Genomic DNA, 25,563 nt, shown 5'->3' with positions numbered 1-25,563 from the left:
AAACGAATGATCCTCACCACATTGTGCCTAATGAGCACCAAAGGGACGTTTTAGAGCCTCTCCGGTATTATTCATATGCTCTTCATATTTAGCCAAAACCGAGATTTGACTTCTCCTGGATAACAACTCTCTCCAGTGTGTCTTTACACGTACTAGTGTTGTTAACTCAAATAATAGCAGGCCTCTTAGGTTCACATTAGTGTTTTTGGTGTCCTGTGCAAAAAAAGGTTACCCAGTTAATTACATGCACTCCAGCCATAACACGGATGAGAGACGCAGAAACACATCGATGTCCTGTGGTAATAAATGAGCGCTTCAACCCCAACTACATGCCCGAGCAAGATGGAATGAATAAATGAACGAGTGAGTGGATGAATGAATGCATGAGTGACAGAGGAGCTACAAAAGATGAGAAAAATCACAGAATTACTGAGCAGCTGGGTAAAAAAAAAGCTGCCTGTCTGATCCGTAAAGTGCTGAAATATACCTCCCATTCTCAGAGAAGTGATAGCCTGCATTTAGAAAGCACTCTCTATTGCAGTCACTTATGCATGCACACTTTTATAGCCTATCATATCTGGGCTCGCTCCGGTTCTCCATTACTTGCTGGAATGTTATAATTTCCTATGCGCCAAAGTGTTTTAATCTGAAATAATAAAAGGGGGTGGAGCGGCTCCAGAGTCGCGCTTCCGTCGAGCCTGGACGCAGATAGAGGTGTCACCGCGTCCGATCCACAGGTCCATCAGTCAAAACGCGCTCGCCCGCCGTGCTGCAGCCGCAGGAATATTAAATATGCAGCGCTGCAGACGCGCCGCCATTGATTTTGTGTCGATCCCCGAGGCCGCGGTAACTTGATTTGGTGTCAGCGGCGGCTAAATGAGACCTCTCCAGGCAGGAGCCGAGAGAACACGAGGAGGGGTGAAAGGCCGGCAGCGCTCTCACTCTCAGTATTTCATATTAGCGGGAGGGAGGACGCCGGTGCGCTCTCACCTGAACAAGGTGCGTCTGCGCTCGTGTTGTCCGCTCGTTGAGACTTCACGGCCGATTGTCTCGTGTTCGCTTTAATTCGTGGGGGCCGTTAAAAACGCCTTCGCGCGCCCTGATGATAGAAGTGCTTCTTTAACGTTTGAACACGGCAGAACGAAGGGGTCCGCGCCGCGTCCCACTGGGCTCCTTTCGGCACGAGCTCGGGTTTTCTTCAAGCAACATTCCTCCTAACTGATGCTCCTCTAATGAGGATTCCAGCCCACCCCCCGCGGGGCCGAGCGCCTCACCAGAGTCGGCGATGAGCTTAATGCAGTTACGTCTCAACGAGCTCCGCGGACTGTTTGCTCCAGATGCTCCTCAAATGTGGACAGATAAGGAGGAGAGTCTGAAGGCACTTCCACGGGAGCCCGTTCCACTCGTCACGTGGCTTCGCCTGAAGACGACTTCAAATTGCACGTGTAGCTGTTACACCGTCCCTCGAAGTAAGAACCAATGCGTGTGTTTACTGCGTCTTTGCAAAGACTCGGGAGAAACGGTGAAACAATCATCGCACAGATGGGATTTCACATGCAAAGTGGTGCGTGTGGCTGCGGTGACGGTGCGTGTGTGTGTGTGTGTGTGTGCGTGGGCGACACAAGACAACTGCGAGAGAACTGTCAGCTTTTGAAAAACAAGCGTGATGCAACATTTCTATTTGACTCACAATGCGCTTCCGCGTGCGTCGCAGGCTCGATTTTCACGGGGGGCGACATACACGCGACAGGGAAGCCGCGGCGCCGTTATCTGCATTGTGATGCTGCATTGTGATCCACCGTAAACCCCGACAGCGGCTCCGGTCGCCGCCACGTCCCCGGCGACGCTCGCGCCTTCCCCCCGGTGGAAGTGAGACGCGCGCGAGCCTCGCGCGGCTCAACATTGCCACCACGTGGCGAGCGTCCGCCATGACAGCAGCTTCAAGGGGGAGGGGGGGGGCAGCACAGACCCGGGTCCCAAAAAAAAAAGGAAATGAGCTCTGTCAATAATGTGTTCATTAGTCTTACAAGAGGAAATCTGGGAGAGATCTGCAGCTCGCGCCGATCAATGCCGCGTGGAGTTATTCACTCTCCTCCATCGATGATAACCTTTTATGTGTATCAATGGCTGCTGAAATGCCTACCTGCCGATATCTGTGGCCCGACGCGCCTCCTCCGCCGCGCGCCCACGTGGTGAACTCCTCCTAATTGCCCCGCGCCACCTGTCGATGGAGGGGCGTCAAACGACGTCTTATCTGGAAAGCGCCTCGACGACCAGGCCTCGAGTCTGTGCTTCAATCAAGGGGCGCCGCGTTCCGGCGCCAACAATGTGTGAGGCGATTTTTCCTGCCGCCTTCATTACTATGTAATTAGCCGCGGTGCTGTTCAATTTCCCTCATTTCAGACCCGTTCAGATCAATATCAGTCAGCTGCTGGGCTAAATGGCCTCGCTGTGGGAGGGATCAGTCATCGGACTAGAGACGGACGCTCGGCGCCGCACCGGGCGCCGAGCTCCCGCGCTCTCGCGCACAATTGTGCCGGCTTTGGTGGAAGCGTGTGAGATTTCACAGAGGGCCTCGCATTAAAGTGTCGTGTTTATAACGCGGCCCCCGCCTCTTTTTGTGCAGCCCGTATCGACCGCTATCAAAGGACAGACGAATGTGGACCCAATTCTGCCGCGAGGTTTTTAAAGCCTGCAGTACATTAGACGAGCGAGAGCTCCGGCGTCGTGAATTGATTCGTGGTTCGTCCCACGCGTTCGTTTCTCAGGTTAAACACAAAGGCGACCACAATTACCTCCGTTGACCTGGTTGTCGTTAATTAAAGATTCAGAGAAAGAAGACGAAGCCACTGTTTGTACAGGATCATTCTTATTACACTCAGAACACATAAAAAGGAAGATGCTCGGCGCATTTAATACTGGAATCATGTGGGAGCCACAAGGAGAAACATGACATCAGTCTAAAAGACTCATTCACAGAACAACGAGAGGCGCAGAGCGACGGCGAAGGGCCAGCAGCCACGTGGCACTTTACACACACAAATAAATAGCAACTGCGAGCAGTCTCATTCAGCGACAAATTAGCGCTTATGAATGTGGCACTCGAAGTCGGAATTCATCTCTCCAGAGGCACAGAGCAACAGAACGTTTCCTCTGTCTGGAGTTTCAAGACTTCATGTTCCCTAAATAAATGATAACTTGGCGCGCTGCATTAAGGAAGTGAGCGTCGGAGACGATTGGCCCGAGAACAGAGCTGCGAAGGGGGGGGGGGGGGGGGGGGGCATGCGGGATGAAAGCGGCGAAGTACAACTCGCATCGGAACGGATTCTCAGGGAAATGTTTTCATAAGCTGCTGTCAAATGAAAAGCCTCATTACTCCGCTTGTGATGCCTCTCGTTGGACGTGTTTTCATTTTATTCATTTATTTTTCTAACCGACAGCTTAAGAGCTCGAGAGCTCGTTTAGAAAACTGATAGAGGCCTCGGCGGGAGTTTCGCCGGCCTCCTCTCTCGCTGCCGTCAATGTGTTGATCGGAACGGGGCGGGTCCTTCACGTGAGAGCAGCGCTTTTCACCGGAAACAACGGCAACGCGGCTACAGCTACAGGAAACGGACACTTCCACAGTCACTGGTCCACCGGCCAATAGAAACAGCAGCTTAGTCTGTGGCAGCTTTACATTCGTGGCAAATAAAAGCACCTCCAAAGTAAAAGTCCACAGTCAGCTCAAGCTACAAACCCCACTGACTTTAACGTTCCACCAACAAGATACAATTGCGTGGATTTTTTTTTTTACTAATATATAGTTTATATATATTTACAGTCACACCACTGGCCGACACGGGATCAAAACGCACACAGTAAACACAGTATTCAGACAGACGGATCCGTTCACATTCGTTGTTGCGTGGGGTGTTGCTGTTGCAGCGTGTGTCCACCGCGTGGCAGCGTCTCGTGCTCTCAGGCTTGGCTCAGCACGTGGGAGGGCGTCTGAAACGCGCGCGCACACACACACACACACACACACACACACACACACACACACACACACACACACACACACACACACATTTTTTTCATTCAGTGTCTAAAACTTAAAGGGTCAATTAAATCTCTTCACATGAACATCTACTATATTCTGCTGCACATACTGTAAATTGCTGGGTTTCTGCTGGTTTGACAGATAAATAAGTAAACATTGATTAGAGATGGTGACGATGAGTGGACCACAGGATTCACCTGGTTATAGGTGCACGTCAAACACTCCCTGCTCCACTGTCTCCAGGTCCTCTTCGGCAATCACTGGAGGCGTCCGCAAAAGGCCGGGGTGAAGAAATGAGAAATAGATTAGTGAAAGCAGTGCCGCACAGAACAGCGCGGCCTCCGTGTGTTTACCATGTCACTCCATTCATCCCAGCATTGATCGCCCCGGCACAAAGCAGGGCGCCGCGCTCGCTAACGTCTGATGACAGCGCCGCATCCATGAGTCACTGGGCCGCACACATTTCCAATGCAAATTACGCTCCATTATTTGAGAATATCCTCCAAAATGTCAGCGCACCATATGCTCGCCCGGAGACAAAGGCGCCCGTCAGGAAAGCGGCCGCGGCGCCGCGCTTGTTTGTTTGCGCTGTCGGGGTGGTGAGGACTCTGTTGCAGCGCTTCCTCAAAGCCAATAAAAGGGCCTAATGCTGTATTTATTGAACGTGATTTATAAAAAGGTGACAGATCCTGAGTTACAATCAAGACAAGGGCTGAAAGTTAAAGGGGTTCAATCATTTATGTGTTAGGACTTAAACATATCAGCCAAATTCATTAACTCATTTTGATCCAACCTTTTGTTGTCATCATCAACTACAGTGAATGAGAAACATCTCCACAGAGAACAGCAACCGTGGAATCTAGAGTCACGCCCTGTGATGTTTTTAAATGTGGCTTGTTCCATGTTTCTGTTCATGGTTAACACCTGCGGTTTTGTCTGGGGAACAGCGGTCCCTGAACGCACCACGGCAGAGCAGCTGCCGCCACACACTGCGTTACGCTTACTTTTAATTGTAGAGTCGGATGGAGCGCATGCATCGTGTGTAGTGAGAAAACAGGATGGAGTCGGGTGGGGCGGCGAGGGGGGGGCACCTTGTGGTTTCGGTCTCTGCTCTCACAACCGTCACGCCCCTGATGCTAAGTGGAGTGCGTGTGGCGCGAGCGTCTCACCGGTGCTCTGCAGGCTGGGCGGCGCGTTGGCCGGCGGAGGGAAGCTGTAGGACCGGGCCTGCAGCGCCGGCGGCGCCTCGTGGCTGATGCTCTTGGTCCTCTTCCTGCACTCCACGGCCAGGCGGCTCCGGCAGGCCTTGTGGCAGTTGACCCCGCAGGCTGCGGCGTTCCCGCGGGCGGGCAGGGGCGCCGGCACGGACGGGTTCCGGAAGAGGAGCAGGGTCCGGGCGGGTCGCGGGTCGGGCAGGGAGCGGCGCCGGGAGAGGAGGCGAGAGGGGGAGAAGAAGAAGGAGGAGGGGGAGGCGGGAGGCAGAGGGTCAGACAGGGGCACGGGTGCAGGCGGGGGAGCTAGCGGCGGGCGGCTAACGCTAGCGCACCGGCACATGCGGACGGCGAGGCCCACGGTGCCCGACGGCAGCTCCGTCAGCCAGGGCGCGTCTACGGGGAGGGGAGGGCGGGGTCACGCAGCCAGCCAGCAGACACAGTCAGACACCCTCCACACAGCGCGTCCGAGCACCGACTAGGTGATTCGTTTCAATTAGGTCCCTGAGTGCAGGCTAACAATGCTAATGGGAATGAATAGCTGTGGAGCTCTCATTGACTTCCTCTGGACTCATTAAAGCACTGGAGCGATCGCGTGCGAAGCCTTTTGGGCGTCTTTTGTTTTCACTGGTTCTGTCATTTTTACCAAGTTTGTATCAACGTCACATTTATGAGCATTTATATTAAAAGAAAATGTCAGATCCACTAACAAAGCGACGTTTTGCCAGAAAAGAAATGAGCTGCTGATCACACCGGCAGCTGTCCTCTTCTCCCAAACACTCAATCCAGGGGGGTGCGAATGTTGCCAATAACAAACCGCAGGACCTCAAAGGCCCCGAAGAGCATTAATTACTCTAGTTGCTATGCAACTCCGATGTTTGATGATGACTTGCATGCTGTTTAACAGGCGTTAGTCAGCCAACCTGAGATGGAGCAAGCGGTCTCCATGAATGAACGCGCGAGGCGGCAATTATTGAAATGCTTGTTTTTCACTAGCAGCGCGCGGAGGAGACGAGCGCTCCGCATCCTCAAACAGCAAAACACACGCTGGCGTCCTATATTTTCCAAAGGATGAGAAACCAAATTACAGGTTTAGGGGCATCCACTCTGATTTGTGCCGCACGAGGACTAGAAAACCGATGTGCTGAAGCGCTGAATAAGTCAGTGTAAAATATCTCGCAGTCTCTCATTGATGAGGCAGAGCGTGGACCCCTGCAGCAGATGGAGACTCGAGATTAGCGTTTTATATTTTTTTAATATCCCGCCGTGTGTTTTTTTTCTTGACATCTGCTTGGAAACATACTGTCTGTAGGATGAGTTAATTAGCGCGCGGCTACATCAGCGCTAGCGCAGAGCTGCTTGTGTACGTTTCTACAGGTACAGTAATGACTGCGAGGGCGCGAGCAGGACGTGAGGCTACGCGCCTCTGAGTATCTAGGTTTGTGAAATGAATCGGCGTGCTCGTGTACCAGTCTACTGGGAGCCCTGAGAGGACACACATACACACACACACACACACACACGTGTGCGCTTATCTGGCCGCCGGTGAACAGAGCTCTCAATGCGGCCGCACGGCACGAGAGGGAGTGAGATTTATTCCCTACGGCTTCTGTGTTGATAACATTTACTCAGCACTCGGACTTATCTATGGAGGGTGTGTGTGTGTGTGTGTGTGTGTGTGTGTGTACGGCCACAAATTTATGATGCTAAGAGAACCACTACTTCTTCTAAGGCTGTATCCTTCTTCATGTGGTTTACACTGGGTTGTGCAGCAGACACAGAATAGAAAGAGCTGCTCTCTTACCTTTGCACTTGTAGCCTTGCTTGTAAAAACCCCAAATCTGCATGAGAGACAGAGAAGAGAAGGGCAGTGAGGCTTGGAGTTAAGGCGGTGTTCTGGGCAGTTCTGTGGAAGTCACTGGCAAAAGGGATCAGTCCTGGTAAAGCAAACAGTGATTTTAGTCCTAGATTTTCAAGCCTACAGAACAAAGAAGGCGACAGGAAGTCAGGTTGTCAGACTTTCTTTCTGTTAAAACATCTCACCTCACACTAAAACATGGAGTTTGTCTGCACACAAACACTCATTGTTGCTAAGGCTCAACGTCAAACACAATGTGTTTATTAAAGACAACCACAATCTCCCACTGACTTTAACCAAAGTGTTGCCACACAGCAAGTCAAACTTGCGTCTCCACTGCGACAGCTGTTGACTCTGACGACCACATCATCCACTGGGTCTTGCAGAAACATAAAGCATCCAGTAATTACTCCAGTCATTAAGTTCAAAGCATTCGCAGTGTAGCAACACATTACTTAAGAGACAGGATTGAGTATTTGTACTTTTAATAACTTGCATTCCTTTTGACCAGTGTTTCCAGACCCACTATTTTTTCTTTTGTCATTTCAGAGCACAGTCACGACCATGAATGCGCCACAACAGACACAATCAAGTCACTTTATTCAGCTTTAGCGAATATGGTGTCCTTGCAGAAATCATAACAAAACACCTGTAAAACTTCACATACTAGATAACAGAAATAATATAATAAATATTCTCAAATCCTCAGACGACTAAGTCTGGTTCCTCGTCTCAGAAACGAGCTAGTGTCGACCTACGTGCACAGACTCAGAAAACCCACAAAGGAAATTCTGTTTGTAACAAACTAAATGTTTTTCAAGTACAAGAATGAGGAACACAAAGCTAGCTGCTTAAAGCCGGGGAAAGAAAATTTAAAAGATCGGCACATATTACCTGTTCAAATCAGGTTTAAGGAGCTGGACAGGAGCTGTAATGAAGTGTGAACTGGAAATAATGTAAACCAATAAATGTCCAGACAGGTGGGAAATGAATCCAAAACCATATGCTTTGGGGAAACGGTTGGCAGTAAAGAGAAAGTCCACATAATTAGCAGTTAATGGGCTAAGACGTGTTAAAACACACATACGTCACACTGCGATAACCTCCACGGATAAAGAACCAAGTGAACAGAGGAGAAGAGCAGGGAGACAGACGGAGCAGGAGGTTGGGGGGAGGGGGGTGACGGGGACCGAGATCAAGCAGAACCCGGGGAGCACACGGACAGTGGGGGGAACAATGACATGAAAGAGGCCAGATCTCTCTCTCTCACACACACACACACACACACACACACACACACACACACACACACACACACACACACACACACACACAGTCGCTGACCTTCACGGCCTTCGGAGGCTGTGAGACACGGCTCGCTACGGAGACGGGCTGCAGCCGCGCTCGCTCGCCGGCGTCCTGCGCGGATTTACGGCGAGCTGGAGGTTCCAACCGCACGTTATCATCGAGTATTACACAACGAGGGTGTTGGTTCATAGTTCTGGAGTCAGTTCCAGCCATTCTCAGTTCCAACCGAATTATAAATCAGCGACGTTGTGCAACTACGAGGCAGCAGGACATTTACTCCAGTACATACTGGGATCCACAGGAGGTGGAGGTGGTGTTATTATATGTAGGCTATAAAACATGTATAAGCGAATGCAACACACAAACATTTATATATGATTTGTCAGTCAGTTCTTTAAGACTATTTCTTAACACTGGCTTGCAACAAGGACTTTCATCATCATCAGCCGTGCAGTACATCGTGTTCAGGCACAGGAAACCCCAGTGCCCAGAGGCCAAGAGCTGATTATTAACGTGCTCCACCTCAGAGCCATCAGGCTGAGCTCCATGTCCAACCACCACGCTCCCGTGAGGAGCAGAACCCTGACGTGAACCCTGGAGCACAGCAGAGAACCGCCGTGGGTGAACAAAGCCTCGTCACGAATGAGGCAATGAGTCCGTTATCAGCAAAACGCCGTGTTTGCGACGGTGCGAGGGAGAAACCTGGAGTTTTGGCTCGGCTGCATCTTCGCTCACTCCCCTCCGTCCCGGCTCGCGCGGTGCGTTCGAGGACGAGCGCTGAAAAACGAGCCGCTGCTTTTGCACAGCGGCCAAGAGGAAAGCACGAGGCCGGCCGATAAGGAAGCGGCGGGCGTATCTACCTCCGCCGCGCTCACTCGTGTTTAAAGGAAGGAGCCCGCCGGGGGAGCGCTGGGCTCCGCCCTCGCGGCCTCACTCCGGTTCGTATGAAGCGTGGAGAAAAAGACAGGACATCAGGTCAGGATCCGCGGTTCCGTACGACAGTCCTGTTCTCATTAGAGCCGGGCGCTGACTCACCGTCTGGGTCTGAATAACAGAGCTCCTCAGGGGGTTGGGTTAAGGGGAAGGGGACACAAACACACATATACAGACGTCACAGTGCCACATAGGAAGGTTATCGGCCAATTATCTTCCTCCCATTCGTCCCTGAATGCAACTTTTGGAGTCCGGCAGCGCCCTGACCCGACAGGATGGACCTCGGACAGATGGGGCCATCGCGCGCTGCCCCATTAGAAGCAATAGAAACAATACTGTAGGCTGGACGGTGGCACGGCGGAGCGCAGACGACCTTTGACCTTTCGGAAGATACTGCAACACTAGCGGGACCGTGCAATGGAAACACTAATATTTGTGTCTGCGTTTGTGGACTCACGAAGCCGGCGCAGTGCTCGCAGAACGTGGGCTTGACGTAGGTGGCCTCGGTGAAGGTGTGGATGAAGCCCATCTTGCAGTTGAGCAGCGAGCTGGCTTTCATGAAGTAGTCGACCATCTCATCCCGGCTGATCTTCCCGTCCCTGCGGGAGGAAGCGGGGAGGTGACGCTGGGCCTACGGGCTGAACGGGTGGCGCTGGGAATGGGCGGCATGCTCACTGGTTCTTGTCCAGCTCCCCGAACTTGCTGAGGTAAGGGAAGTTGTTCCTGATGGCCTCGAACTCGTCCCTGGAGATGTGTCCGTCGCCGTCCGTGTCAAAGTTCTTGAAGACCGACTGTGAGCAGGAGGGGAAGTTGGAATCAATTAAGTTAAAGTTCAAAGTTAGCATGTTTAGCTGTTGAGCGAGTGCGACCAGCTCACCTCCACCATCTTCTCTATGTGTTTCTTGATGATGGTCGGGTCGGCGTTGGGCTTCACCGACACGGCCCACTCGTCGATCATCGGGGGCTGGGGGTCGGGCGTGGGGGAGGGGCTGGAGTTTTGCTGGCAAAACAAATAGCACGGGATCAGTATCGGGAGGAGGAGCGAGAATCTGCTGAAGGCCCGTGTGCACAGCAGCCGCTCACCACTGGCTTCCGTGGTTCCCTCTGTAGGGACATCTGGTAGATCTCCTCCTCGGTGTGGTACTGGTCCAATGACACCTGATAACATGACACATCATAGCAGATGTAACACTCATTAGTGTCTGTCTTCATTAAACTCACAGGTCGTACGTGATCAACAATTTATTTTAAATATCCTCTATTCTCTCTGTTTCCCGTGGATATGTGACACATCATTTTTAATTACAGGAAGAAGGGATTTGTAGTTGCAGAAGCTACTGTTTCCTCTACTTTTACTGATACTGCATCCGTGAACTGTCACAGCCTTTCATTTGACTGACACAATGGCACCAGAATCAGCACATCAGCACAAAAACAAAAAAAAAAAAAAAAAAGCGTGCCTGCTCAAATACTATAGTTTGTGTACAGTAGCATCCATCATTTGAAGAAGGTGAGGACTGTTTACACACACGCACACACACACACACGCACGCACACACACACACACACACACACACACACACACACACACACACACACACACACACACACACACACACACACACACACACACACATCTTGTTAAGTAGATATACCTTTAACACTGCAGCTATGGCAACAGGTGAAGGAGCAGCATCTATGTTTTTTTTTGCTCCAGTTAACACGTCTCAGGGTTCGGTGAGTTGGCCGAACGCCACATGTAATCAACCGCTGCATCCACCGTTGGCCTCTAATTATTTCTCAGAGCTATTTCCTACTGCGGTCGCATCTCCTGGCTTTTTATTGCGTTGAACTCATAGGTGCAGAAAGGAAGGAGGTTGCTCTTTTTGTTCCAGCTCTGCAGCATTTAAAAGCACAGGTGAAGCTAATTTATTCACCACATATAAAAAGGAGCCTCTTTCACGCGAATGGCTGAGGACACAAACAGGAGCTAAATCCAATTTAAGAGCCGTGTGCTGTGCTGTTTATTTTAGCTCTCCACACAAGCATGTCTTCCCTTTTTGTATTATTATTTTGAAGGATGTATTGACTTTCCTTCCTCCTCCTCTGTGTGAGCCGAGCACCACTCGCACTAAATAAAGCCTGTTAAGTTCTGGCATAAGCTAATTGGATATTGACTCTGTCCAGCAAACGTCTGCGATGGCCCTCAGCTCCACAACCTGTCAAAGCGTTCCCTTCATTTCTACAACAAGCGAAGCCTGCAGCAATCTCACCTGAACATGTAATTGAGTAATCGATCGCCGGGTGCAAATGCTTGAAACTGTTACTCTATCTGCATCTGTCAAAAAACAGAGCTACAACACCAGCTGTATGGTCTCACCAAGAAAAGACCCATCCTGCAACTGAGGCAGAAACAAAAACCTCAAAAACGAACAAGACGCTTAGAAAACAAAGTTTGTGCTTCTCTCAGTACAAACTGTAAACACTGTTAATACAACACACTCACTCAATTAGATTTTAAGCCAAAGTTTCTGGGTCTCCTCATCATTCAGAGATGAACGAACGTCGCGCTGTGATGGATCTGCAGCCTCCGTTTACGACAGAGACGGAAACGACTGTGCTCTACGAACATCTTGCCCATTTTATAGCGATGGTTTCCTCCAGCGAGTCGGCTTACGACGGAACTACGAGCCATATGAAAACACAAAACAAATCCATCAATCTGAAGCATGGCAGCGCAGTAACCTGGGGGCGTGGGGCCTGTTAGGAGCAGACGTTGGGGAGACAAAGAAGATAAAAGATGATTGCGTAGCGGCAAACGCAGGATGTAGTGTTTTGTACCGCGAAGAGAAATCACATCATCATCATCATCATCATCATCATCATCACCAGCCGTTCCACTGGTGGCGGACGCAGATTGTTCCAACCACTTCGATACTTTGGAAGCTTTGGCTTCACACTGTTCAGTCGCTGGCACATTTCTGCCCACTTGGCAGCGCCGCAGAACAAAGTCTCGGCATCAAACGGGCCTGTCGCCCGCTCCTCCTGCTCCTCCGCCGTCTGGTAATGAGAGCTTCTGACCAGCGGACTCACGGCACCTGAGTCGGAGGAGATGCTGCGGCCTCTTATTTGCAGGTACGTTTTGTGGTAACATTCATGATGTTTGCAGGTCCACTATGACGGACTCCGCGTGCTCTGAAGGCCCTTCTAGCCCTTAATGCTGCTTCTGTTGTGCAGTTTAACGACTGCAAGAAGTTATTTTAATGCATTCACCTTATTAAACTGTATTGATTTTCTTGCAGTCTAACAACTTTTGTGCAGTGTCCTGGAAATCTGATTGAACTGTAAGTTATTAAAAACGGCCTTCAGAGAGAAAAGACACATAATTGAATATATTAAAGGTTGCACTAGTTGCCTTTTCGCAGGAGCTTTTCAATAATAAAGTAGTATTGTGTCGCTGGTAGCATGAGCCTGTCAGCTGTAGATGTGGTGCGTTCAGGGACAGTACAGAAGTTGTCCTTGGTGTGATGTGTTCAGACACATTGTAGGTTCTCAAACAGCAAAAATTAACTCCACAGCATGAGCCAAGCTGTGAATACGGACGAACCTCTAACAGTAACTAAGCCTTCAAGCTACCGACACGTAGCACTTAACACTTAAATGCTAAAAACCAGCGTACAAGTCCATGGAACAGCTGATCTTGTGCTGAATATTCCTATTAGGAGACGTGTGCCAGTTGTCAGGGCTCAGCTGAAGCAGCAAAACATTTCAAACCTCTGCCTTTGCCAGGGAGCAGGTGCAGCAGATTTACTGAAAATAAAATCTAACTAAAGCACCGTCTGCCTGAGGACGAATTACAGCTCATGACCAGATGTTGGCCCATTACTCCAGACTCATCAGCTCATGTGTGAAATCACAGTTAATAGGACCTTAACCCGGCTCCACCCATCCGTGCACCCACCGTGAGGAGGTTGACCAGGTCCGTGTTGGCGTCGATGTTGGGCGAGGTGGCCTGGATGAGCGCCAGCTCCTGCAGGATGGCGTACAGCTGCTGGGTTTTGGCCAGGTTCACCCTGGTCTTCTCTTTGTCCACCCAGTCCGGCAGCGCCACGTGCACGGCTATCAGGTCCTTCAGGTGCACGCCCAGGATGGGGAACCGGAAGCCGGAGCACTCGGAGAAGCGCTTGCGGTACTGGCTGTAGTTGCCGCACGACGTCACCAGTTCGATGAGGTTGTTGAAAACCTGGAGGGAAAGCGGGAGGGGGTGAAATTAAAGCGATGGTGGGCTGGCTGGAAACAGAACCTTGGTCCAGATGGACTTACTGAACTGACAAGACAGCAACTCTCCCAACTGTTGATGCAACTCTACAGTCGTATGGCTCAAATTCATAGTTTGAAAAAGACACTGCGTGGGAGGAATGTGCACAGGAAAAGGAGGCTGGCAACCCACACAGAGGACACGTCCATTACTGAATCAAGACTCAACATCACTTGTGAGCTAATTGCACGGGCATGCATCGAGCGCTTGGATGTGTCTGAACGAGTCTGGCTCCGCATGCCAGGAATAGATCGGTGGCGGCTGAAGGGAGCGGCTAGGGCACCTTATTGGTCTCGGCGCCGATGTGGGCCTGCGTGTCTTTGAGGCGGGAGATGGAGCTGTTGCTGAGGCCGCCCACCACGGCCATCAGGGTGTTGAAGTTCTGCAGCTGCAGCAGCTTCTGTCGAGGGAGATGAGGGAGAAAATATCAGCGAGGGTGGAAAAAGTCAGAGAGACGCAGCAGAATGCGGACTTTGGAGGGTGAAGCGAACGGAGGAGTGAGTGAATGTTCTAGTCGGTGTCGGAGTCGGGGCGAACACTTTGTGAATGGCGCTCTGCGGGGCTCCACGCTGCCCTTCAGCCTCCCTGGCATCTCGCAGAAAATCAATGGGGTCACAGCTGTGTGGGAGGGCTCCCGGGGGGGTGGTTCAGCTCCAACAGCCTTTGGAATCGATTAGCAAAGCAGTGTTGACGGCAGCGCCTGCATTTGCAGGGCGGCCCGCATGTGCACGTGAGCGCGAGCTCAGGCAACGGGTCCGGGTCGGTCGCGTGGCCGCGTGCAGCATCGAGCCGAGTTCACGCTGTCGCCAAATAACCGCTACGTATGTGGCACAGCCGGCGCCGGTCTGCTGGGTTCAGTCCAAGCGAACCGACATTGAAATTGAGCTTTTCGGCGATGAAAGGGAGGTTTTTGCATTTTGAATGAACGCACAAGTCCCTGCAGGAAAGAAACAATTAATGAACATGATTCATTTGTGGCCTCCCATCGGGGCGCTGGAATGAGATACGAGCGGGGCGCCCTGAGGGAAGCTTTGGGAAATGTCAAGTCGTCGAGGCTTCTGCGCCGTCTGAGCCGCTCAACGTCAGCGCTTCCCTTCGCGCGCTCGTGCTGATCTTATAAATGCTAACGTTTCAGATGTTTCACTATAGTAAAGCTGCAGAGAGGCGATTTCTCTCTCTCTGTCTCACTGAGGAGTTCGTCATTCCCTGTTCTGTGTGAATGGCACAGCTCAAAATGGCTGCTGAACCGTCACAGTGGGGGGCATCGATTATCATCACGTCAACCTATTTATCTCTCAAACCAGTGTCATCGATTCTAAATCAGAGTGAATGTGACTTAATACCATGAACACATTGCACACATTGTTTTTAACCTTTTTGGACAATGAGCGTCAAACAGTGTCCTCAGTTTTTTCTCTGTCTTCACCTCTACAATATGTGAGAGTGACACCTGAGGGAGGGCTCCTGGCGAGAACCCTGCCGAGGTGCTGGAGCCGACACGAGGAGGAGCAGAAACCCACTGAGACGCTGCTGAATAAACTATGAAGTTCTGCTCAGCACAGGCAAACTGTCTTCACGAAACAGTGCGATCAATCCCAAAGCAGAGCAGAGGACGCGTCGGCAGAGTAGCAGAGTGTTCCCTCGCTGGGTGGAGATGAGCGAGTGGTGGCGCACGGGGAAAACTCAGCCCATCTGTCAGACCAAAGCAGATGACAACATCAAGCTGAAATTATATCAATTACTCTGGAGCCCAGGACGCCACTTAAAGAGACGGTGCGTAGTGAAGGGCTGACAGTCTCCAGGCATATGCTCAGTACAACGTCAGCCTCCAGATGATTTCAGCGAGTGAACGCGGACCTGAAGGAATACATGGACACTGTAGAGTGGTAAAAAAAACCTGTGTAAGTTCTAGTTTTAAGTTTTATGTTTTTTTTCTTTCTTTTTTAGTCTGTCAGAGCCAGTGGATAATCCTGAAATGCACCAGTAGCACGCAAGCGCTCCCCGGACGGCAGCATTACGCTCGCGGCAGCTTCTTAGCATGCAAAGACGCTAACCTGCGCCACGCGGATGAAGTGGGAGATGACGGCGGCCCTCTGCGGGGCGGTGGGCTTGCTGAGCACCATCAGCTGAATCCACTGGGACACGCTGTTGAAGAGCGTGATGAAGCGCTCCAGGATGGGGTTGTCCACCGTGCAGCCGTGCATCACGAAGCTGTGGTAGTCCTGGAACTGAAAGGAGAAGTGGAGCGGGTTTCAGCAAATCTAGGGGACAAAAATACGTTTTACAGATGTAGCCGTGTGTTTTGTGGCGCGTGTTTCAGAGGCTTCTTTTACCTTGATCAGGAAAGTTCTCTGTTCTCTCTAAGAACAATCCGCTAACTAAGCTACAGCTAAAATAATCTGCTTGATGCAAACAAGCTAATTTAGTTTATGCTAAGCTAATCTTAAATCTTCATTTTTGGAGACTGTGCTCGTGCCAAAATAGACGTGTCTAAAGTAGAATTGCCTCTGCATCTTAAAAATAACAAGCAAAGCAAAAATGCTTCCAGTCATCAAACGTAATTGCAACCAGTAGGAGCCAATTTGAGCCTCTATTGCTTAGCAACAACTATTTGTCTCCAGTGCGTCCGTGTAGAATTCACACACGCGTCTCGAGACTCACCAGGATCTTGCAGAAGGACTTGTACTCCAGGTAGGTGAGGTGTTCGGCCAGCTCACATGAGTCCAGGTGGTCAAAGAGCAGCGACATCTTCCTCTTTTTGCTCACCGACGGCACGCGCTGCGTCACCTGCCGCTTCCATTTGTGCGACGGCCTGCCGGGGGCAACACGGCACACGACGCCGGAACCAATTAGTGGGACTGGCGTAATTTAACTAGTATTTTACTCGTTAAGTCACAGATGAGATGAAAATGACATCACATACAGTAGTACCCGCCACAATAAAACTAATACACAAACTGAAACTATGCAGATTTTTCTCTAAATGCAGAAGTGACGTCTTCAGTTCCTCGGCGTACTTTCTCCACTCACACACTTTACACAGCATAAAATAAAAAGCTGATGTTTCTCGCTTTCATTTCCACAGGAACAGTCAGCCACCCAGAATAGCACAACTCAGCGCAGCCATGAGCTAAGGCAAGAAAGAGTGCACAGTGACATAAACACCCACGGGCAGGAATATTCAGCCCCGCTGTCAACAAGCCCTCACTCACACACTGTCGAGGTCAATGAGCTGGCTCTGCTGCTCGTTGCCCTCGGTGGTCAAAAGGTCTTTATAGTCTTTGATCTGGTCGGCCAGCTCCGGGTTCAGAGTGAACTCCGCTGGAAACTCGGAGATCCAGTACCTGCACGGCAGAACAAAGGATTTCAGACAGACAGGCGATAAAAGACACAGAGGAAGCAGGAGGAACGACTTGTTTGCATCAGCTGTGACTTTGCTTGAAACCCGTCTTTAGTGTGATGTTGCATTAGATGCTCATGGAGACTAGACAGCAGAGAAGGTCAAAAAGAAGAGGTAGATAATGGAGCTCGTTACTTGATAAGGTGGCATATTCTCGTTTGGCGCTCAGCGGTGCAGCTCTCCTCTTGGGATCTGAGCCACAAGTCAAGGTCCAAGCTTTCAGCAGCTTCTGCAGCGCTGTATCACCATTTACAACAAGTCCCTCACAAGCATCATTAGGGTTTCACACGTCTAATGGACAACATTCTTCCCCAGCTAAGCTCAGGCAGCAATTAAAACAGAGGATACTTCAGCACCAGCTTCTTGGCCATGTCGGTGGAAGGGATGTACCAGGGGTGCATCATGAGGACCATGCGCACCAAGGTAGCGTCCTTCAAAGTGCCCTTCTCATCTGAAACAAGACAAGGAATCAAGAACAGAACAGCATGTTCAACAGCTCGCTCTGCAATAACAGTTAACTTCAATGACCGACCGAAGGCCTGGATGCACGCTTCCACCAGCTCGTCCACTGTGGCCGACTGCTCCGACAGTATGGACTCCATGGCTCCGCTCCTCGCCGCCTCGTTTCCCGGGGTTTCTCCCTCCGCCTCGTTCGACTCCGGCGCCTGTCGCCGCGCACAGAACAGGACGAAGACAGAGGATCAAAAGGCGAGCAAACGAGAATAATTACGAAGCAAAGCGGGAGAAAATGGACTTCACAGTGTGCAGTCCGCACGCTTGCCTGGAATAGCTGCGCGGTCCGCGGCTCTGCCAGCGGCTCCTCGCTGGAGAAACTACCAGCGGCTGTTTGCTACGATGGGGTTTTGTGTTGGACCTAATTGGGATATCTGTCCGTCAGCATCATCCCATGCTGACGTGCCCGGCCTGATTTGACTCACACTGAATGGCGTCGGTTTGCAAAACCTGCGCTGAGACGCGTTCCGCTTCAAAGGGCACAATTTAATTGACAGTTTAGATGTCATGTTATAAACTAAAATGCTCCGTTGCCACATTACTTTTCAATGGGCATTGTTTTTAGCTCCCTTAGTTATAGAAAGTTGTCACACACACACACACACACACACACACAAAGGCAAGTTGAGGTTGCCCCAACCCAAAGGGGGAAGCGTCCAGTTCCAGTTGCATTTGCTTTGCATTGGTCTAATGTATAAACCTTGTAGTAAAGGTTTTTTTTTCTATTCTATATTAGCGTGTCTCAGATGCTTAGAGTCACTGAGCTCTGTGGTCGTGGCCCCGGCAGAATCGGAGGGTTGCACGCCCGCAGGCCTGCTCTGCTCCTTCCTGTTGGCCTTCAGCCTTAAGACTTGCATTTCTAACACGCTGCACCTGCGCTGCACAAACCCAGCTTCAAATAGGGTCATCACGGGTTCAACAGCGAGTAGACGACCCGATGATCTGTTCTGACCCCATTCCGATAAAGACCACAAGCGCAGTCAACAGGAAACTGCCATGTATTATCTTTATTCGACACGATCCACGCGTGTGGTCTGCAACACAACGCTAAATACGAGGCGCAGAGGTATAAAGAGGAAGCAGCTGCTGCCATTCGGTCATAATCAGTCTTTTGCAGCACCGACCCAAGTGAGGCCGTGTCACAGTCACACTTTCACAATAAAATCCATCACCTAGAGATGATTAAAACCTACCAGCAGCCTGAGGGAAACTGTTCTACTGGCTTCGCTGTGTCTCATTAAAAAATCCACAGACCTTATCTTCTGCTCGTTACACGTCAACAACAACAACAACAGCGGACGTAAACCTGATTTGTGCTGGAGTAGTGAAATTAGGTCCGCAGAGCAGCGAGAGAAGGCTGTGATGAGCATGAACATGTATCTATTGTCTGTGACACAATGAAGCCTTCCTCTGTGCTGTAATTGAGTGTGGAGGACACACTCAATTACAGGGTTCACAAGCTGCCTCGGCCACGCACGCACGCACGCACACAAACACACACACACACGCGCGCACACACACACATTTTTTTAAGAGATGGAGGGAAAAGGAAACATGGAGAAAAGTAGGGGAGAGAACCCCCCCCCCCCCGTGCTTTAATCATTGTAATCATGACCATGAGCATACAGTAAGTGGTGGTAGTAGGGCAGAAAATCTGTGCCTGTATGATCTGATCATAGTCGGATAAAGCGACACGAAACGACAGGCGGCCGGACCACAATCAGAATGTTGCTATAGATAGAGCTGAAAGTTCCTGAGAGGGACGCTGAGGCCACCACAGGAAGCCGCGTCTGCGGCCGTCGTCTCAGCAAGAAAGCTGAAAAAGGAAAAAACCTTGGACCTGCGACCTGTGCACAATTTCTACACAATCTCATGAATATCAACAACGAAGTGGCCTCAGAGCGCATCAGCGCCAGACGAGCCGCATTATCGCTGATGGGAGTAATCTCCACGCGAGCTGAAGCGGGCGTCTGCTTTCACTTGAGGACAGCGTGTCCTCAGGAGCTGCGCGCTGATAGAAAACCCCGCTTTCCTCCCAGAACGCAGCCTCTATTCATCCCTCCAAGCCTGTGAAAGGATGCGGGGCTGGGTTTGAGCACCACCCGGCATAGACGGAGCCTGCCGTCCTAGCACTGCGGAACAGCCTGTGCCGGCGGCTTCCAGGAGGTCGACGGTAGAACGCCGAGACGCATTCATCGCCACTCACCCACGCGGTTCTTTGGGTATTTTCCTCACAGACGGATCAGACAGGTAGCGCGCGCCGACAGAGGTTGCCTAGAGACGAGGGTCCAGGGCCATCGATCAGGCAGATTACGGGGTGGGACGGGGGGGGGGGGGGGGATAAAGGGCAGTGGGCGAGCGGCTGGTCGGGCCCCGGCCACGCGGGAGCCGCTGCAGGATTAATGACAGCGAAAATGTCACATCACCCAGTCGGACGGAGAAAACACCTCCTGCTCCGGAACAAACGGGCTGAACCAACGGAGAAGCACTGAGCAAAAACATGTTGTGCCAATACAAATGTATACAAACTCAACTCGTAGAGGTGTGTCGGCTCTAAAACACAAAGCAGACCCTTGACTCCCACCACCACCGCCCTCATGCAGATGGGTAGGTCATCTGTGTAAGGAGGAAACCTACCAATGATATTCAGCTAATGAATTGTGATGTGATAATATGGGGGAGGGACGTTAAGCTTCCAAAATTTTTGCAGCTGCTTCATTGATGAGACAGATGTGGAGCACATCTGGACTAGACTTATCAACAGCTGAGTTGTGTTTAGGTCTTGCGTCCCAAATATGCGAGTTGTTTGGTCAAGTGTGGGACTGACTCATTCACTCAGGTCGCCGGGACGCGTGGGATGAAACGGAACATCTGGAGCGCTGTTGCTGCAAAGGGATCTGCTTCCAGGGAAATTCATTTTACGCTGTAACTGCTTTTGCATACCTGTATTTTTAACGCACGCACGCGGCTTGTGGGAGTCTCTCGGGAGGAACTCTCCCTTCGTGCCTGTCCTCTTCCTGTTGTGATTCCATTTCACAGTTAACGTCAATATTATTCTACCCGCGACAGAAAACTCCGCTTTAAACCTCGGCGCGGTTCGAGTCACACAATCGCACGATCTGCTATTCGAAGGGGGAGATGTTTAAAATGGTCCTTAAGCTGCAGTAACGTGAAGGCTGTTAATCCAGGGGGGGTTCATCTTATCTCTCCGTCCTGCCGAGGCCGCGCGGCTGGAATTAGGCTGCCAAACGCCGACACAAACACACTTCTTCACAACACAAACACGCCACCCTTATCTCCCGCCCGGCACCCCCCAGTTTGTTTCAGGAAGTTGTAGCAAGGGTGCCGAAGGATGGGACAGATATAGTCCTCCAGAGGAGCCTACTGGTGGCAGGCTCTATTTACAGGCCGCGGGGTTCCGAAGGCAGGAAGGGAAACGTTTCCTTTTCCCTGGACATGCAGAATGCCACATCAGCGGGGGGGCACCGGCTGCAAACTGAGATTAGCTGCTACAGTTGCTCCTTGGGGACGATGGGAGGAGAAGGAATGGGAGATACAGAGGGGAACGACTGGGAGGCTGTTGTGGTAAAGTGTAAAGTGATGATGAAAAACAACCAGGAGAGAAAAAAATGCAACTGGAATCTCTGGAAATAGAATCGGAAAACAAGGAGTGATTAATGAGGAGGAGGTGGAGATGCCACAGTTTGATGCCGGGACGCAGCAGCTGCCAGGGGGTTATGTTTTATTACGTCCTCCGTAACAATAGAGTTCACGCATCCTGTTCCACATCGGGTTCACTTTCAGATCGCACATTATTCTGTTTTCTCGCCCTAAAAAGACAAACGGCCGCTCTAATACCTGCCTCCTGGCCAACAATGCCTCATTGTTGTCGCGCTGCTTTTACGGCTTCGTTTGGGAGGTTTCCTTTTCACCACATGTGAAAGTTTGCCTCATAACAAACACCGGAAGGGTGTGTGTGTGTGTGTGTGTGTGTGTGTTGCACACTTTTAACAGCGTTCTGAAGGCCTGCAGGCAGCGACTTTGACCCGTCTGAGCAGCTTGAAACCATGGTTATAGGAGCTGAAGCAGTAGCCGTGACTCATCCACGTCTCCTGAAGCAGGTGCGAGAACTCGGCCGTGGGTTCGCGCTCTGCCCTTTCAACGCGCTGATGTCAGGAATCTCACTTCCTGTTGCGAGTCTGCAGATGCAGCCCGTGCAACGGCACGGGCGCCGCATCATCATCAGGTGTTATGACATTTATGACACTGGTGTCATAAATGCCTCCAAATGCATTAGCTAAGTTAGATTTGTTCACCTTTGAATGGCAGTGGTTTGAAGCAATACATGACTGTGTGACACGGGTGCTGAACTCAACAATGGCAACAGGAAATGACGTCTCGCTCGCGTTGAAAAACAGTCGGACGAGAGCAAACATAAGCGTTGCAGCATCTGTTTGAAGGTGAAATGAATGCGACGTCATTAACATCGGTGAGAAACTCCACAGAGAACAACCCGGCCCAGACTCAGGTTCCCGTCCATCATAAGGTGCTCGCTGTACGTTACCTGCACGCGATTATGGCGGGATTCAAACCACGGGCTTCATGACGACCCAGCCGCAGCCTCGCACCTCACGAGACGCCGCTTCCTTCAATGCCCGCGACAAAGCTAGCGGCTTTGTCCCGACACGCTAGCGTAGAGCGACGCGCTAGCTGCTCGGGGCTCGTTGCCTGCTGCCTGTCAGGCCCGTGCTCGCTGCGCTCGGCAGCGGTTTCCTTCTACAGCCGCTCTGAGACGCGTGGACGCCGCGGGGTTCGCATGCAGCCGGCTCGGCCTTCGCTAACCCTGCAGGCGTCGTAGCCTCCAGCTAGTTCCTGTTTGTGCATTCGTCCCTAACGCAAACCACGAAGCCCACAGCTTCCTGTCTGCATAACACACCGCTGATTGTGTGATTAGGCACATTCAGAAAAGAAGCGTGGCCCTTTACAGATCTGTATGAACACGAGGGCCGATTCCTTTCAATCCACCTACAGTAACGCCTGCGATGCCAGTCAAGCGAGGCCTCAACTAATCTTAGTGCCACTAATTCACTAGCTGTGTACATTTGTCTCCCGCCTGCTTCCCAGCCCGGCCCTGAAGGTGAGGAGAGCAGCGCTGACAGTCCCATGCTTTACAGGGCCCGTGCCCTTTCATCGGAGCTGAAGTGGTGACAGGAGGAGAGAGCGGGGACGAAGAGTAAAGACGATTGGACCGAACCCCGGAGAGAGCGTTGACCTTTGCAAACCTAAAGAGTTTCTCTGGGTCTTCTGCATAATTGGATATTTCCTGGGTTTCATTCTTTGATTCCGACATGATCTTTCTGTGTTGATAGCGGAGTTCCACGTACACGTTTCATCAAACCGCTCGGTTCCAGTTCAGTGCGGGTTGGACCGTAATTTGTGTGATCTGCCAGAAATAGGACCGGAGTTCTTGCAAGCGTCCACGTCAAACGTGAACGGACTGGAAAAAACAGCAAATGTGAGCTGCTTACAGTAGGAATGAGCACAGCCTCACACTGGGTTCTGGTCTGACTGGGAGCCAACCAAGTTAGTGGGAGTCAAACCAGAGAGGAGTCCAACTCTGCCTACACCGTGCGTCTTTAGTTTCTTCAGCCATTTTAATGAGAAACACACTCCTAACAAAGAATCCATGACTCCGTGGACATACTTGAATTCCACTGCTGTTACTTAACCACCACCCAGAGCCGCAAGTGATCCAAAGGCTCGTGGCGACTCAACGCGGGTGCAAACATCCAGCGCACAAGTCTGAGCTGATTAGGCGGCGGTCTGTGACAATGGATCCAATTCCGCTGGGTTCACCTGATGAGTGCGGCGCTGCTGCGGGTTGAGGCGGGGGCAGGCGGCGACGCTGAATATGAAGGGTGAGCGCTCCAGAGGCCCCGGGTAATTGCACTGCGGCAGCAGGGAGGAGGGAGGGGGAGCGGAGACGCAGGGGCTTCCTTTAGGAATGACTTGCCCTGTGGCCCCTCTAACACACGCCGGGTTTCTGCACATTCAAGCCTGCAGTTTGTGCCGTCCGTGCGGAGGCACATGTGGATTTGCATGGCCTGAATCAGATTAACAAGTGCACACAAGGCTCGTCTGTCCAGTATCCAAAACAGGCGACCGTTACTGACGCCCGGACGCGGCTTACGGTCGAAGCCTGGCACCGAAAACGCCGCGGCGCATGAGCTGCGGCGCGAGCAATCAGCAGCGGCGACGCCTGAAGACGCCCCCTGATCCGCTGCTTCCAGGCGGTGGGGGGGGAATCGCCCGTCTGAAGGCTGCAGCCTTTGTGAGGGGACGGGTAACGGCAGGCGTAGATGAAGCGAGCAGACGAGAGTCTGGCCTCTCGCTCGTCCAATTTCACCACAAACGGGGCTCTGGCCTTGTGTGTGTGGCTCTTTTCAACGCGCTTCGAAACCACGTTCGCTGGTTTCGAAGCAGAGCTGCAACAGGTGCCAGAGAGTCAGTGTGAGGCTCATTTGTTCGACCTCTCAGCAGTGAGCTTCAGCATCATCCTGTCCGAATGAGCAGCATTAAAAACCTTGTCGGTCCCTCACACACCTCACAACGACCTCTTCTACTTTTCCATGTTGCCCCTCTTTCTTCTGCAAGTGCGCGTGCCGCAGCTGCAAGTAGTTTGTGCGACACAATTTTATCAAACAGACGCAAACGCACCCTCTGTTGCGTGAAGACGAATGTATACGGAGCTGCCGTCGCTGTGGTTGGTGGCGCAAACACACGCAGTGCGCAACAGTTGGCCGCGTAACGGCACTGATGTGCAGCAAATCAGGTGAGGACGTTTCCCCTCGAGCCTGGAAGAAATAAGCGCGCGACGCTTCGCTGCGACACACGCGATCGAATACTGAACAATGCCCGAGAGCGGCCGCGCGTAAAAGTGCCCAAACGAGCACGAGCGCGTCACGAGACGTTTCCTACCTTTAGAGTTTGAGGGGTCCCATGCTCTAAGAGGAGAGGCTAATGTGGCAACAGTTGAGATGAAACCCGTTACATCACCGGCACCACCGAACTCTCCGCGCCTGTCTGATCACCGGGTGGGAGAATCGGTTGTTGCAGACGAACTCGTCGGTGGACGTACCCTCGGGTTCCGTGCGAGTTAACGGCGTCGCTCCCCTCAGCGCAGTGTGCGGGTGCGCTCGCGGCACCCTGAGCCTACAACGCGCTGAAGTCCCCTCCCGGCGCACTGGGAAGTAAGTTGTGGATGCGGAGCGCGCGGGCGCGCGCGCGCCGGAGTCGCGGAAGCAGCGCGGCGCGCACTCGTCTGATCGCGGCCGGACCGCGTGCCAGCCCCGCGTGCTCCTGCTCCAGCTGTTGCTGCCCGCAATCACGCTGTGTGGAGCGACAGTCCCGCCTATTGGTAGCATCACAGCAGCGCCACGGCGAACAGTGGCGCATAAAGTTCGTTTATCGCCCTAAAGAACTTCTTCGTAATTTATCCACGAAGAGATGCGGAATTCTACGTTAAAACAGGAACAATGTTACAAAAAGCCACAAACCACAAAAAAGTCAAAGTCTATTGTAAAACAATGTCACGGGTCATAATCAACCCAACATAAAAACAACAGCTTGCAATAAATAAAACATTTATTAATAGAAAGCAATACTATCATGTTATGACATACATATTTTAGTTTTACAGATTCTATCTTTTATAACATGGCTGGCAGTGTGGTGTGGTGCCAGCAGTGAGATCCTGGGTTCCATGCAGGCTGTCTTTCTGAGTGGAGTCGGCAAAGTGTCGGTGTCTCGCAGTGGGTTTCCTCCCACAGTCCAGCAGAGAGGTGCAATTACACTAGGTCGACTGGCAGCAGGGATTGGCCGCAGCGTAGGGAATAAGCAGCTAAAATAATGGATGGCAGGGAGTGAGTTCAAAACATCAAACGCTAGGCTAACAAATGTAGTCTTAAATGAATCATTTTGTAA

General features: G+C 51.5%; 1 protein-coding gene across 3 annotated transcripts; it reads right to left on the bottom strand.

The window, feature by feature from the left end:
• Nucleotides 1-2,850: 2,850 nt before the first annotated feature.
• Nucleotides 2,851-24,920, bottom strand: LOC114846438 (RAS guanyl-releasing protein 2-like). 3 transcript variants are annotated; one of them, XM_029135369.3, is made up of 17 exons: nucleotides 24,559-24,920; nucleotides 17,600-17,732; nucleotides 17,416-17,518; nucleotides 17,203-17,259; nucleotides 16,880-17,011; nucleotides 16,329-16,479; nucleotides 15,722-15,895; nucleotides 13,951-14,067; nucleotides 13,311-13,592; nucleotides 10,433-10,507; nucleotides 10,227-10,349; nucleotides 10,025-10,140; nucleotides 9,807-9,948; nucleotides 7,055-7,091; nucleotides 5,209-5,367; nucleotides 4,237-4,299; nucleotides 2,851-3,987 (listed from the first exon to the last, which is right to left on the bottom strand). In XM_029135369.3, the coding sequence occupies exons 2-16, from the start codon at nucleotides 17,667-17,669 to the stop codon at nucleotides 4,241-4,243; spliced, it is 1,797 nt and encodes a 598-aa protein (XP_028991202.1). In that variant the 5' UTR covers nucleotides 17,670-17,732; nucleotides 24,559-24,920; the 3' UTR covers nucleotides 2,851-3,987; nucleotides 4,237-4,240. The 3 variants fall into 3 exon arrangements, with proteins under 3 accessions (XP_028991202.1, XP_028991211.1, XP_028991220.1); XM_029135378.3 differs by having other exon boundaries at nucleotides 24,719-24,920; XM_029135387.3 differs by lacking the exon at nucleotides 24,559-24,920 and adding an exon at nucleotides 22,145-22,421.
• Nucleotides 24,921-25,563: the final 643 nt, after the last annotated feature.

This window comes from Betta splendens, chromosome 2 (assembly GCF_900634795.4).
Source record: "Betta splendens chromosome 2, fBetSpl5.4, whole genome shotgun sequence".
Taxonomy (NCBI): domain Eukaryota; kingdom Metazoa; phylum Chordata; class Actinopteri; order Anabantiformes; family Osphronemidae; genus Betta; species Betta splendens.
Note: the sequence above shows the minus strand (reverse complement) of the source record. Positions and strands in the feature narration are given on the sequence as shown.